Source organism: Trichosurus vulpecula, chromosome 4, assembly GCF_011100635.1.
Source record: "Trichosurus vulpecula isolate mTriVul1 chromosome 4, mTriVul1.pri, whole genome shotgun sequence".
NCBI classification, from domain to species: Eukaryota; Metazoa; Chordata; class Mammalia; order Diprotodontia; family Phalangeridae; genus Trichosurus; species Trichosurus vulpecula.
In genome coordinates this window covers 6,938,854-6,954,088 of record NC_050576.1, presented here as the reverse complement: position 1 = coordinate 6,954,088, position 15,235 = coordinate 6,938,854, and the positions used below count along the sequence as shown (strand labels likewise).

The window sequence follows — 15,235 nt, the reverse complement described above, 5'->3', positions numbered from 1 at the left end:
CAAAAGCTGCAGTGACAGAAGGCTTTTCTTAGCCTCCCTCAACACTTACCTGCTCCTTTCCAATTCAATTATAGGTTTGGAATTTCCTGAAAGTAGATGGTTTATGACTTTCCTCATATTCCCTCACAATATACACACCCAATAAAACAACTTTAACACACTGATGAGACCTACATCAGAACCTAGAGGAAGCTGGGGGTGGGGAATAGAATATAGAAAAGGGGGCTAGAGTCTGGAAGCCATCAGTCCAAATGCTGCCTTTCACACTAACAGGCTGTGTGACCATAGGCAAGTCACTGAAATTTCTGCATGCCTTAGTTTATTCATCTATAAAACGAGGAGTTTAGACCTGTTGGCTGCTAATTCTCCTTCCAGCTCTAAATTCATGATGCTATTATTATGATCGTAGAAGGCTTCTGGCTGAGGTCTTCATAGATGGATTGCCCACGATCAGCATACTATGACAGAACGTCAGTGTTGAAAAGGAGTTCAGAGTCCTTCTAGCCCAATCCAGATTGGAAAATGAATCCACTCTATAATGTCCCAATCCAACCTGTACTATAATACTGCCACTGAAAGGGAGTCCACCTGGATCAGCCAAGGTAGGCATAAACAGTAGTCCTGTGCATGTGTCTTAAGAAAATGAAAACTTGATTAAGATATGAAACAACAAAATTAATTAATTTATAAGAAGTGGACTGATGATAACCTTGAAGTCAGTCTAACATTGTTTTAAGTTCTAACTCTGAGCCACAGAGACCTTGTGAAAAGTGCCAACCTCTCAGATGGAGGATTAAAGGATAGATGCCAAGGTTATCAATGTGGCAGACTAGACAAATGATGAAGACAGAAGTGGGAGGTCAATCAGCAATAATTTATTAAATATGTAGTATATGCCAGGTACCTTGCTATACAAGAACAACCAAACAAAAGAAGGAAACAAAATCTCTGACCTCAAGGGACTTCCGTGGGGGGAATGATATGCTGGAAATCAGTGTGGATTCTGGTTTCCTTATACCAGTGGAATACCAGACTCCCCTCAGACCACCTAAAATGGTATGTGTGTATGTATGTATGCATGTATGTATGCATGTAAGTGTGGGTGAATAATTCCTCTTGTTCAGATCTTTAGTTTCACCCAAGTGATATAACAAAGGGAAATGGCCAAGGCTCCATTGAAGACATGGCTTCTACTTATTTGTTCCCTTCAGCAACTTTGAAAGTACGCCAGTATTTCTGATAGGCAATCAGTACTTAACAACAGCAACAATTTTTAAAAATCCTCCATCGATGTGTCTGCACACAGAAGCCTCAGATTGTATTCTTTAAAGCTGTGGGAAGCTCCCAAATCTTGAATTCCAATCAAAAAAAGACTCTGATAAATCTTCTACAACACCATAGTCAGTGACATACTTTCCCCATGAAATTCCACAGGGCAATGTCAAAGAGCATATGATAAATCCTTGGGAGAAACTTGGCAACATCTTTGATTTTCTCCTATATGTGGAGAAGGCCAATCTCTGTGTCTCATTCAAGTTCAGACTTGACTTTCATTTCTACACTCTTTTTTCAAGAAAGCAAAGCCTAACAAATTGGAAATTAGAATGGATGCATTTTGAGGGAAGGATATTTTTCTTGTTCTATCTCTGTCTCTGTCTCTCTCACTCTCTTTCTCTCTCTCTCTCTCCCCTCTCTCTGTCTGTCTCTTTTTCTCTTTCTCTGTCTCTGTTTCTCTCTCTCTCTCTCTCTCTCTCTGTCTGTCTTCCTGTCTCTCCTCTCTCTCTCTCTCTCTCTCTCTCTCTCTCTCTCTCTCTCTCTCTCTCTTTCTGTCTCTCCCCTACCAACAGAGAGCATGGCACATAGATAATAAAGAATAAGGGCTTGAATTCAATTTACTTTGAACACAAATTGGGTAAATCAGCAGAAATTTTGCCAAAAGGTCATGAACTTTTCAGGCACAGCACAACAAAGTCAATTGTCCACTACAATGAAGGACAGCCATCTGTGTTGGTTGAAGCAGTACTCAAGTTGATGAAGTAACAAATCCATTGATAGGGCTAGACATTAGTCCTGACAACTTCCATAATATGATGGATTGTTTGACTTCCATTGGATTGTTGAGATTATCTGGTCCAAGTGACTTCCCAATGCAGAAATGCATTCAACATCACACCTCTTAGGTAGAAACTTTAGTTAATGGGATTTTAAGTCACTCTTTCTGCACAACATTGGAGAAATATATTTAGGATGACTATTCTTGGAGGAGAAAAAAAGGAAACAATGAACCTAATTCTGTTTAGAAAGTTTCATGGCACTGGGGAAAAGGTTATCATAAAACCTAGCACTGAGGTACATGTAGATATCAAAGACTATGGAATCACTTCCAATTCTTGGTTATCAATCCATACACATGACTTCTTCCTCAACTTACTCTACTGTTGAATATAATAAAATGTATAATATTATACAACAGATGAAATATGCTATGCTTCATCAAGTCTACCAAACCTCTCTTATCATATAGGAGAGATTGGAAAAGAGAGATGGGAAAAAACATCCAAAATCCCCTAAAAGATAAGACATAACTCTCATTTATAATGAAATAATTCATAAATTTGGCACTGTGGGGAATTGATCCTTCTATCTGTGTGGGTATGACTTGCTTATATTGCTGCTATTATAAAGCACTTCATACACATATACATATATTTGTGTATATACATATGTGTATATATAATAATAGTAGTTATTATTGTATTTAAACGTCTTAGAAAAGGTTACTTATCAAATGATGAGTTTTTGTGGCACATAGTAATTCAGAAAGCATGATATAGTCAATAGGGCACTGGATTTGAAGTCAAGAAGACATGTTCAAATCCTGCCTCAGACATGTATTAGCTGAGTGACCTTGGAAAAGTCGCTTAACATCTATGTTTTGGTTTCTTTATTCAAAAAAGAGGTTATTGAATTTCATGCCTTCTAAAGAAATGACATCAAATGCAAATGGAAACAGGGGCCAATAAATCATATGTAAAGATCCCTTTGGGCCTCCTAGTGACTTAGAAAACCACATATTATCATTATCTATGATTTATTGTATTTTAAATTTTAGTTTGTTAAATATTTTCTAATCACAATTTATTCTGGTTCAAGCTGAACTTATGAGTGTTGTTTGGCACCTCTGCTCTAAAGGATCCCTCTAGTTCTGCTCCTCTGATCTTGTGATTTCCATTCTAGTCAGTTCAACTCAAGACTGGTAGAAGGAACATCCAAACTAGTGAAAATAAAGTATCCTTAAATCTATAATAGAGAAAACACTCAGGAGTAGGGAGCAGCAGAAGTGTGCACCTAAGGATGATTCATCAAATGATACACCAGGAAGTAGGTGGAATTGGTAATGGGACCTTTGGTCATTCATTGTGCTCAGAATCTGTCGATTATTGCAGTTCCATAGTTTCTCTGTCCAGAAGCATAAATATGATGGGAGATAGCTGGATGCTGAAGGAGGCCACAGTGACTCAGCAGACAAACCTCTGCATTTTGCAGATAAGGAAATTTATAAGAAAAGGGATTTCAATCAAATTCACATGGCCAGTTAGTAGTAAATAAGATGAGAACCTAGTTCTTAATAGAGCAGAGGTTCTTATCCCGGGGTCCATGTTTTATTGTTTGTTTGTTTTGTTTTTAAATTTAAAACAAAACTGTCTTTCAGTGCAATTTGTTTCCTTTCTATTCCTTCTTTATTTTACTTTATGTATTTTAAAATATTCTTCTGAAAAAGGAGCCATAGGCTTCAGCAGACTGCCAAAGGAATCCATCTGTCTGTCTGTCTTATGGACTCGAGTACTATTTTCATTGTATCTAGTCTCTCCTCCAAAGATGCAAACTTTGCAAATGAAACAGTAGTTCAGTCTGCTGAGGGACTTTCTGGAGACGGGTCATAGACAGGGTAAGCTGAGTCAAAAAAGCATGGCATTGTAGTCCATTCTATCTCATGGGGCAAGCTAAGCCTTATGTTCTTAGGCAAGCATTGATGAGGTCTACCATAGGTAAAAGATCCAAGCAAATCAACTAGTACAAAGGGAAATCCCTTCAAAGGGAAATTAGGATTTCTAAAGCTCCCTGGGAGGTCATGGAGATGATGGATAGTTCAGACAGGACTTCAATAGGAAGAAATGCCTGAGAGCACCCTGACAAGTGCATTCATAAGGAAGCCAGCAGTGAGGAGAAAGACCTCAAAGTGCCAAGCACAAAGCAGAGATCTTCTCCTGGAAGAATCTGAAGCCCATGAGAGAAATCTCTGAAGGCAGCTACACATGGTGATTTTTCCAAAGACTATGTCACATCATGTCACTGAATTCCCTCCCCTCCACAAGACCTGGTGGCTCCCTGTAACCTGAAGGAACAAACAGAAACTCCTTTCTTCGGCATTTAAACCTCTTCTTAACATTCCGCTTCCTTCCTTTCCAGGCTTCTTAAACATTATCCCCTTCCACATAATTTATGATCTAGAAACATCAGCCTCCCCCAGTTCTGTAAGCACAGCACTAGGTGTAAGTACCTTTGTAGTCTGTAGTCCATTCCCCAAATGCGTTGATCCCTTGCTTCCAGCTCTTAGTTCTGAATTACTTCAAATCTTGCTCTCTGCAGGTCTGGCCCTTCCTGGTCTTGCCCTTCACCTGGGATTTACTATCTAGTTAGATACCTAATAGATTGTCTCTCCCATTAGAATGAAATCTCTTTGAGGGCAGGGACAATTTTCAAGTTTCTTGTTATCTCCTGTACACAATTATTGGCACCTAGAAAATAAAACTTTGATTAAGTACTTGTTGCCTGCCTGACTGGAATTTTTAGAAAGCAGGGATTTTCCCAGAAAAAAAATAATGTTGGGGACAAAAAGATCTGAAAGGCTGAGTTAACTTACCTCATTAAATGAAATCTACCTTATTCTGGAAACCTGGGGGATTGATTCAATTTGGATTTAGGTTCACCTAACTGCATCAACTGGAGGATAGAGTTAACAAGGGTAAGAGAGAGCTAAATGAGATTGACATGGCTCCTGGGCCCTAGAAATAAAAACAAAAATCAGGGGGGCCTTTTAAAAAATCCTTAACTTTTAAACTTTTGTTTTCCTTTTTATGTAAATGTTTTGTTTTGATTTTGCTGTGATTTAAGGTGGAAATAATACACATACATATGTACACCCCAAAATAAGAAAAGGTACTAATTTAGGAAATAGAAAAGAAGAGGAGGAGCATAAGCTTTTATTCTTTTTCAGAGAAAATGTGGGAGAGAAAAACCCAAAGAAGAGAAAAGGTAGTAGTGGCCATGATGAATCCAAATGGTGTGAGCTTCCAAGTCAAACCTGGAAGAGAGATGGGATCGTAGGCATGCAGTAGAACTTTTGACAAAATATATATCCAGATAAAGGGGTTATTTTGGAGTTGTGTCCTTTGTTGAGAACTACACACTCTGATTCTCTGATCAAACATTCAGGATACTGAGAAATTAAAAAAAAGATGCATCTAGTAATTTCCATAGGTCAACACAAAAGACTACAGTAGTTGTATCCATATTCTGTTGACAACTCCACAGAAGGAATTTTATTCTAGTTGTTTGATCAAATCACAAAAGCCAATAGGCTATGAATCTTATCAAAATCCTGTTATTGGAAAATGCTTTACAATCAATGGTGCTTTTTTCTAACAAAGTTGGACAACCCATACCATTGTGATGTCTTATTAAAATGATCTTACAATAAAATGCCTTTTAAACTTTTTATGAGTCTTATTATGCCTCAAATGAGACAAACCAAAAGCAGAGTTAGTCAGTTTTTACTCAGTTTACTTATTTTTGAACATCTCTTTTTAAGCACCAATGATGGGGTCCTATGCTCACCCCAGAATAGTGACTTGACTATAACTGCTACTACTTTCCTATTAGTGTAAATACCCTAGTAAACTCTCAGGTAAGGTGGAGATCAAATCACCTAATCCACATAACCCTGCTTCTAGCTAGTTTGCCTGAGAAACAAGGCTGCACATTAAACCTCTTCTAGATCATAGTCATTATATATAACCCCAATGACTTTTAATGTCATTGTGACTGCAGTGAATAGAATTTATTTTTAAAAGGGGAGAGGCATAATAAAGTTACAAATAACATTGTCCCCTATTAAATAAAAGTGGGATTTGATCTAAACATGCCATGAAAAGTCATAATATGACAAGATGGGCTTTGTCTATGAAGTTGGACTGTTTTGGACTCCATCTAATGTAATATGCAATTTGAATACCATTGAATGTTAGGATCAATAATTTATTAAGTTAGTGGTGACTCTAAACATTATATATAGAAACAATATTGAAAGGACTATGAGTCTCTTCTATAAGATTCCTTCAATGCAATAGATGGATACCTTTTATGGCACAAGAATCAATAAAATATCTATCAACTCATGAAATAGTCAGAATAATTGGGCACCATTTCTATTGTTGAGTTTGCTGTCTGATATCCTAGAATGAGCACTGATATTATCAAGGCATACATCTGTAGAAAATGCAGGAATATCTGAATTTGAGGGAACAGAATATGAAGCAATAAAAAGTAATAAGTAAGAATCTGGGTACTACAATTGTGTTTGTAGACTATAACATCCCAAAGACATTTTAAAAAAGAAACTTTTATTAATTTCTGCAGCCTAATCTTATTTGAAAAGATGGTGGGAAAATAAGATGAGAAATGTTCAGGATCCGGCCATCCATTTACATGTACAACTCTTGTGGACCCTCAGATAAATACCATCCATAGAACCTTCTGCCTGATGATGTCCCATGATTTGGCATGCTGATTTCATCCAGCCCTATTCTGCCTTCAAGTGACTAAGTTCTCTTCTTCCAGTTGGTGATTGAAGAACAAATGTTTATCTTATGAAAAGAGCCTTATTTTTCTTGACTAAGCACAAAAAGTGGACTGGATATGTTGAATTATTATTGAGAAGACACCATAGCATTCATAATCAATGGGAGAAGGAAAAACATGTTAAAAGAATGAAGTTAGGGATGATTCTTTACGAAAATGTTTGTGAATGTTGTCAGGACACAATTCGATTGAGGCCAATTCCAAAAGCATTTAGTCAGAGTTGGCTACTTTCAGGCATTGGACTAAACATTGGAGACCCAAAGAAAACAAAGAGCAGTCTCTGCCTTCATGGAGTTTCCATTCTACTGGGTAAACATAATCAAGACACAGATAAGTATATGTAAATTATGGGAAAACAGTTCAAGAGACAGAGAACACTGATAAATACCTGCAGAGACCAGGGAAGTCCTCTGGGAGGTAGAACCTGAGTTAGGTTCATTTTTTTTTCCCCTTGGAGGGGGAGAGATGAAGGGAAAGGTAATAAGCATTTATATAGTAAGTACAAAGGGCTAAGCACTTCTCACAAATTGTATCTCGTTCGTTTGGTCCTCACGAAAACCCTAGGATTTACGTGCTATTATTAAGATGAGGAAACTTAGGCAAATAAAGGTTAATTGACTTACCCAGGGTCATGCAGCTAACAAGTGTCTTAGGTCAGATTTGAACTCAGATTTTCCTGAATGAAACCCAGTATGCTATTTATTACCCCACTAGCTTCCTCTTTGAAGGAGGCTAAAGATTCTAAGACACAGATGGACAGGGTTTCTAATATAATCTCTAAAAAAACATTAACTATTTTAGTCATGCCAATATGGATTTGTGTTTTAGTAGAGTTATAACAAACATACACATATATGTGTGTGTATGTGTGTGTATGCTCAATATAATCTTATCAATTTGTTTCAGAAATACCAAGTCATCTCAATTATCTGTCTGGGTCCCTTCTTCTAAGATACTAAAGCTTTAAAATGGCCATGTCTGTTTTTCAGACATTGTGAAAAAAGCTTGGTTTTTGTTGGTGGCGTTTTCTTTCCTTCTTTTTATTCCTCTCTGGAAAACTTGAAATGACCTCAGTGACTAACCACTGTCTTTTTCTAAGTGGGTGTGATTGTTTGCTGGTACCTCGCTGTCAACTTTGCCTCCATGTGGGGGCTTAGCAAGAAAGGAACATATCCTTTGAATATTCCAAGATCTGGTCTGAGAGCAGGGAAATGGGGAAAAGCAGGTTTCAGGGAAAGGAGGTAAAACTCGTGAAGGTTGAAATATCTCCCCCAAATACCTCCTAATGTGTAAAATGGGGATAATAATAATAGATACCTCCCAGGGGTATTGTGAGGATCCCTTGAAACACAAAGCATGTAGACCTCGAAGTCTTATATAAATGCAAGTTACTCTATTATAAAATCAGAAGAGAAAGGGCAGGTCTTTCCCAAGCTGGTAGAGATCCAGGTAGAGAGAGAAGCTTGACCCTTCTTCTGAGCTGGATTTCGTGATCTTTTGCCATTTTCACTCAAGGAGTCAGGCCATTTATTCCCCATGATACTTTCAACTTAACCAAATATAACTGGTAATCATCATTTTAGTTTAATTGCTTTCCAACTACAGTCAGATGGTTATCACTGTTATATAATTGTAGAAATCTACCCGGCTAAGCAGAGCTACTTTCAACTAAAAATGAAGTAAAGATCTTTTAAGCTCTAGACGTTCTCACAGTTAAGATAAAGAGTCAAGTAAAATCACATAGAGAACAAAATACAACAATAATAATATCTTTGGAGAGGTTATTCTTCCAAGAGAAGTGGACAGATGAAAAATCACACCATCCTGGAATGCTGTAACCAAGGGGGGGGGGGGAGTAATGCACGCACACATACATGTGTGTATATGTGTAAGATGATATATGAGATATATTGTGTATGATATATTTATGTCTGTCTATATGTATTTACCTCCCTTCTGACTATCTCCCTTATTCTCCCACCTTCAAATCCTAGGAATGGTTGAAGAACCAACAGGAAACCTGATAGGAATAGTTTCCACTGGCTTCCTAAGTCTCCCAGAGATGAGAGCAGAGCCATAAGCCAGGCCTCTGACATCAGCACTTACCTTTAAATGCTACAACTCACATAGCTTACAGAAGTCAAAGCAGTATGAAGACGAAGAAAAGACAACAATAACAAAAACCCCTAAACTTTCAATACACGAATGAATAGTTTTCATTGAGCTCAATGGAACATACATTCTCAATGTAGCTGAAGCCCATTTCTATAGCTAACAAGTTAATGGAAATATGTTCTTAAACGTTGATAGTCATTTAAAATGTGTTCTAGATGGACAAAGATTCATCTAAATCCCAAGGTTCCTGTAGGGGAAGATGTCAAAAGATATCTCCTAGCGCACTGCTGCCTCATTAAACCCATTACCATTAGGAGGGCCAGATCTCCTCAGTGCACACTTCGGAGTTTCAGCAATAGATTATGTTAGTTTTAGCAATGGACACTTTTGCATTTTATGTGTTATTTCATTATGCTGATCTGGTCAGGAGAACATGTTCAAGATATTGCAGAGATAAAAGAGAATTTCCTGAAAGGTTCTTCATTGCCTTAAATCCAGAAGACAGCCCTTCGAAATAAGAGAGCTGAAGTCAGTGGTTCTCATATATTATTCTAACAAGGATTTTCTTGTGGCATTATGAGTCTAACTAAAGAGCAATGAAAAGTCTTACAAGCTCTAATATCATTCTCTCTCCCCAAATGGATCTTGTCACTTGGGAGATGAAAATGAGCATTTGATGTGAAATTTGTGATCTCATGGAAGTTATACCGAAGTACAACATAAGGAGCCCTGAAAGAATTATTTTTTTTTCTGTTTTAGGCCCCAAACATGGAAATGCAGCTTGTCACATGATCTGAGGTTATTGCTTGCCTTTATTAAAAAATGCAAGTATATACATTTAATAGAGCTATTACTTGATATAGAATCGGAACTGGTTTCATCACAAACTATACTGTTCCTGGAAAGATGCAGTGATGGGGCAGAGAAAAGGAAAGTCAGGGGGTAAGAGAAAATGCATCCGTCTTGTAATTAGACATCATTCAGCCTCATTTGAAGTCCCGTCAACTAAAATCAGGCAATCTAGTTATAGAATATGACTCTAGAAGAAAAGTGTGGCAGTGCAATTCGTGGTCAACAATATTAATCAAGAACATTCCCTTGGAGCTTTGGGTACAAGGCCTAAGCAGCAGGTTCTCCCACATGAGAGCAATTTAGGACAGTGAATGGACTCGTTCTAGCAATTAAGGGAATAAGAAAAAAAAACTTCACATGAATAAGCATCTTCAATGTATTTCTCCATCCGTGGGGAAGATGAAGGATGCCAAGCCCAGAGCTCTCCCCAGAGGCCTGTAGGACTCTGTACAGACCAATTGTGGAGAGAATAAAGTGCTCTTGCTCCTGTGCCTGGGTGCAAGGCCAGAAAAGGGCTTACATTTAATCTTTTCTTTTAAGTCTACTTATTAACAAACATCATTAGGTGATTATTTTCATTAAAAAAGGTTAAGCTGTAAAATATCCCACTAAAGAGAGAGCTTTAAAAAGAGGAAAGGAGTGAGCTGAAGCAATAGAAAACCAAGAGATTAGTGCAGAGCACTCCAGGTGAACTCATTTTGAATCAACCAACTACCCTGGAGCATCCAAGAGTCCCTAAAGTTGGGACATTAGTGTGTCCATACTAAATGTAAACATCACTTGGAGAGAAACGGATGGAACCAAATATGCCTCCTTATGATGTCATAAGCCAGGGCCATAGAGGCCCTGTGCTGTGGGGCTACTTGTCTTGTTCATTCAGAAGCATAATCCCCAAGCCATGCTATCAAACAGGGAAGGTGAATAATTGAGGATGAGATTTGACTAGTAGCATGTAGATTGCAGTTCCTATGACACACCTCTGTGGCCATGGAAGATCATTTTTGGCCCATGCCACAGATGTCTGAACTTCTTAAAAATAAACTTATCCCGCAGGAGGTGAATGTGGGTATCATTCAAGCCCCCTATAACCGGGCCTCTTAAAGTGTGTGATGTGAATGCCAACAAAAGTCAATCTTTGCTTAGTTATCCCCAAACAGTGCTGAATTCTGTATGCATTCTCATACTAGTCTCAGTTCACAACCGAGTTACCAAAATGATTATTTAAATATATCCCAAATGCAACAATTAGGGTATACATCCATTTTTTCCACATAAATCTGGTCTTACCAAAAGGTTTCTGAAGAGAGAAGTCACATGCCACACCCACAAAAATAAATTTTAAAGTATATTTACCATTATAAAACATTCACTACATTTCCACCGTATGTACATGAATGTGCTGATATCATGTACTCAACATCTATAAGCTATAAGCTCTCATTGGACAAGAAGGGGACATTGAAGGCAGATTGGAGCCATATGTCCGGTGGAGCTACAGAGCGGGAGTCTGGCTGTTGCTGGGCAAGGAAGGTACAGAGAGAGAGAGAGATGCTTAGCCTTAGTGAAGTCTGAGCACCCCCTGAGCATCCATTTACATCTTCCCAGAAGAAGAAAGATTTTCAGTAGTTCATTCTTTAATGTTTAAGGGGGAAACTGGGCTGTTGGTGCTCAGTAGTGACAAACCACTTCCGCTCGAAAGCTTATGAAAACGGAGAGAAGGAGAGACAAGGGAGGGAGGGAGGGACAGAGGAAGGAAAGAGAGAGGGAAGGCTGGAGGGATAGAGGGAGGAGGTGCAGAGGTGTGGAGGGAGATAAGAGTGGAAGTACAGGAGATACAGAACCAGAGAAGAAGGAGGGAGGGAGAGAGGGAGAGAGGGAGGGAGAGAGGAGAGAGGGAGGGAGAGAGGGAGGGAGGGAGGGAGAGAGAGAGGGGGAGGGAGAGGGAGGGAGAGGGAGAGAGAGAGAGAGAGAGAGAGAGAGAGAGAGAGAGAGAGGCTATAGATGAATATAGTGTGTATATTTTTGAGTGAGAATTTAAGGATGTGTTGTGAACAGTGAAAGGGCATGTGTCTGGAATTTAAGAGGCTGTTTATAAGTGTAAAAGTGTACTACAGAGTGTGAGAAAGGGAAAAAAAGTGTCAATGCGTGCAAAAAATTCTACGGGTGAGAGTTGTACCAGATAGAGGCAGGGTATTTCTGGGAAAAGGTAAATAGATAGATGAAGCTTGGAGAGTATTGGAGAGTGAGCTTGTAATGAAAGAGAGGAAGAGGAAACATCTGTGTATGTGTGGCAGAAGTGAAATGAGAGGCAAACAGAAGAGGGAAGAGAAATAAGGAAGAAAGAAGGAGAAAAAATGAGGGAGAAAACTGGGGAAAAGAGACGAGATAAAAAGAGGATGGGAGAGGGGGGAAAGAGAAAATGGTTAATGAAGGAAGGAAAGAGGTGGGTAAAGTGAGGAATATAGAAAAAGAAAAGGGAAGGTGGATGAGAAAGCAGAAGAGAGAAGAGGTTTAGAAAATGAAGAAGAAAAGACAGAGAAGGGAGGATGAAAAGTGATAGGAGAATGTGGGATAAGGTAAGGAGCAAAGGGGAGAAGGAAAGAGAGGAGTAGAGAGACAGAGTACGAGAAAAAAGATTTAAAAAAAATAATCGTCTGTGAGAGACTGAGCCTTTGGGCGAAATGGGAGGGAGGGAGGGAGCTAGCGGTTTTCCAAGAGCTCTTGCGAGAGAAAAATAAAAACAAACCTGCCTAACTTGTCAGACTCAGAGTAAACCTTGACAGTAACAGGGAGACCTTAGGAACAGTTTCCAAGGGGCGCCAGCGCCTGCTCCCCAGCCCTCACACTTTTCTCATCCTAGTTCTCCTGGGTTGGTCCAGGTCAGAGTCTGAGAGGTTTACTAAAGTACTTTGAGATCAAGGGTCTAGTGGTTGCTTTACTCCCCTGTCTAAAATTGGGAATGGGGGCTAGAGAGCCTCGGTGTCATCCTCGCCAGCTTTTAGGAGAAAGACTTGCTTTTCTTTTTTATTATCCTTATTATTTGTATACTGAGCATCAAACCGGGGAGGGGGGAGGGGAGAAACAGAAGGAGGGGGGAAAGGACCACACAGAGACAGAAGTAAGTAGTAGGGGAAGAGAGAGGGGAGGGGGAAAAAGGCACGCTAATTGTCCTACCTAAGCACCGCCGTGTCCCCCTTTCTGACCATCAGGTTGTCCACTGCCGGCCAAGGCAAGTCCATACTCTGTCCAGCCGGGAGGCAGGAAGGCAGCAGACAGCAGAGGCTCAGCAGCACCGCGGCCAGCCACTGGTTCGAGCAGCAAGCGCCCTGCACCAGCATCATGATGTCCATCCCTGCTAGGGCTGCTCCCCACTCTCCGGCAGCCTCCAGCTCTCCGTCCCCCACCCCCTGGCGCTCGCGAGTCCTCTTTCCCGGGAAGCAGGCGGCACTCCACAGCTCCACAGTTTGGTGGGGATGTGTCTGTGTGTGTGCGCGCGCGTGTGCGTGTGTGTGTGTGTGTGTGTGTGTGTGTGTGCGTTTTTCTCCTGGTTTTTCTCTGATTTTTTTTCGGTCGTTAGGGTTTCCCTCTTTTCTCCACCACCACCACAACCTAATACTCCTACTCTTGGCTCCCTCCCTGGCCAGCCACCCCTTCCCGCCACACTCCTCCTCCTCCTTTTCCTCCTCCTCCTCTTCCTCCTCCTCCTCCTGGTTGCTTTTGGCCGGGTGCGTCCGGAGTGTGGCTAATTCTCGGGTGGCTTGCACACCATCTAGCGAGGAGCGCAGCGCGCTGGAGAATGAGAGGCAGAGAAGGAGGAGGAGCAGCAGCGGGCAGAGGAGGGAGCGGAGGCAGGGCAAGCAGCAGCCACCGCAGCCGCAGCAGCAGCCTCTGCAGCAGCAGCAGCAGCAACAGCAGCAGCGGCAGCAGCCGAGTCAGGCTCAGCCTCAGCAGCGGCAGACGGCCCCCAGGCTCGGAGCCCGTTGCCAAGCGGCCGTTTCCTTAGCAACCCCTCCCGGTGACTGGTGATGGAGCAGTTAAAAAAAAAAAAAACTTATATGTGTACACACACACACACACACACACATGCATACACGCACACCCGCCAAAAGGAGGTACATTACAACCACTATAATGAAGGCCGGGGCGGGGGGAGATAAGACAGAAATAATTAAAATAGTAAAATAATAACAATAATAATAACAAACACTCTTTACTGCACCCATCACATATTGGGGAGATGAAGGGAGTTTGTGTATTCCTGCTGTGGGAGTAGGAAGAAGGTGGGAAGGGAGCATCTCTTCCTGGGCTGAATTTTACCCCTTGGCAATGTAAGTTTCAAGTCCCCTGAGCAGTGGCCCTGGCGCCATCATGCCGCCTTTGCCTGGGCACCTCGGACATAGCCAGCGGTGCTTAGTGGGGGTACACTGTGCCAACACCCCCTCCACAGAGACACAGCATGAGACGGGGGTTGTTTTCGCTCCCTCACCCCGCAACGGAGGAATGGGTTTTCTGCAGAATTGCATGAGGATTTGGACCGGGTTCTCTGATCCTTCTCTTGCTTTTGGTTGTTACCTGCTCCAGTGTGTGCGCTTGTGTGTGGTTGGGGCTGGGGTGCTGGTGGTGTGAAGTTGTGTCGGGGTGGCAACAGTGACAAGAGGGGCTGCAATCAAATGTTTTAATTGCCGGGGGCCAGACGCTTGTGTTGTGTTATGTAAGAGGCGGCTTAACCCGTTGGGGGCTGCCAGCTTAGCAGAACCCTAGCGACTCAGATGCCAGCCAAGAGCCATGTTATCGGGTTTGGGCAAGCGCCACACACACCCGGGTGGGCTCTCAGCGTCACCCCAGGTCGCCAAGCCGCCACAGGAGCAGCGGAAGGCTGCCTCCTACCCCTAGGAGCCTAGAGGAAAGACAAACAGACAGACACTGACGGTTCCCCTCCCGCCTAGAGCGGCAGAGCCCGCTGCGCGTTCTAGTCGCCAGTGCACCTTCCTTCTCTCCGCCTCAAACCAACATTCCATTCCCGAGAGCTGCCTCCCTGACCCGGCAGGAAGGACGCAGAGGCTCCGGGAGGTGATGGGAGGTAGCCAATGTAGGTAGTCATTTACTCAGCCTCTCGGATCCCAATACCCTTAGCGAGTCCGGGCCATTTGTCGATCAATGAGATAACCGAAGCTGGACCAATCAATCCTATGGGGGAAGTTTGCTCCGGGATGAGGGTGGGGATGCGGGGGTGATATAGATTCTCCCATAATTTCTCCCATCTCTGCCCTACCGCCCGCATTTTCTCTTTATCTACTGCCCCCCCCCCCCAAAAAAAAATATCACCTCCTTCATCTCTCAAAGCTTT

The 15,235-nt window shown here is 41.6% G+C and overlaps 1 protein-coding gene across 1 annotated transcript in view; it reads right to left on the bottom strand.

Moving 5' to 3' along the window:
* Positions 1–13,568, bottom strand: part of NEGR1 (neuronal growth regulator 1) — a gene marked incomplete at its 5' end in the record, with an annotated part of 1,111,620 nt that extends 1,098,052 nt beyond the window's left edge. Inside the window, 3 exon segments of the mRNA XM_036754187.1 lie at positions 13,063–13,315; positions 13,318–13,469; positions 13,471–13,568. Coding sequence (XP_036610082.1) covers positions 13,063–13,315; positions 13,318–13,469; positions 13,471–13,568 — 503 coding nt within the window.
* Between the last annotated feature and the right edge of the window lie 1,667 nt (positions 13,569–15,235).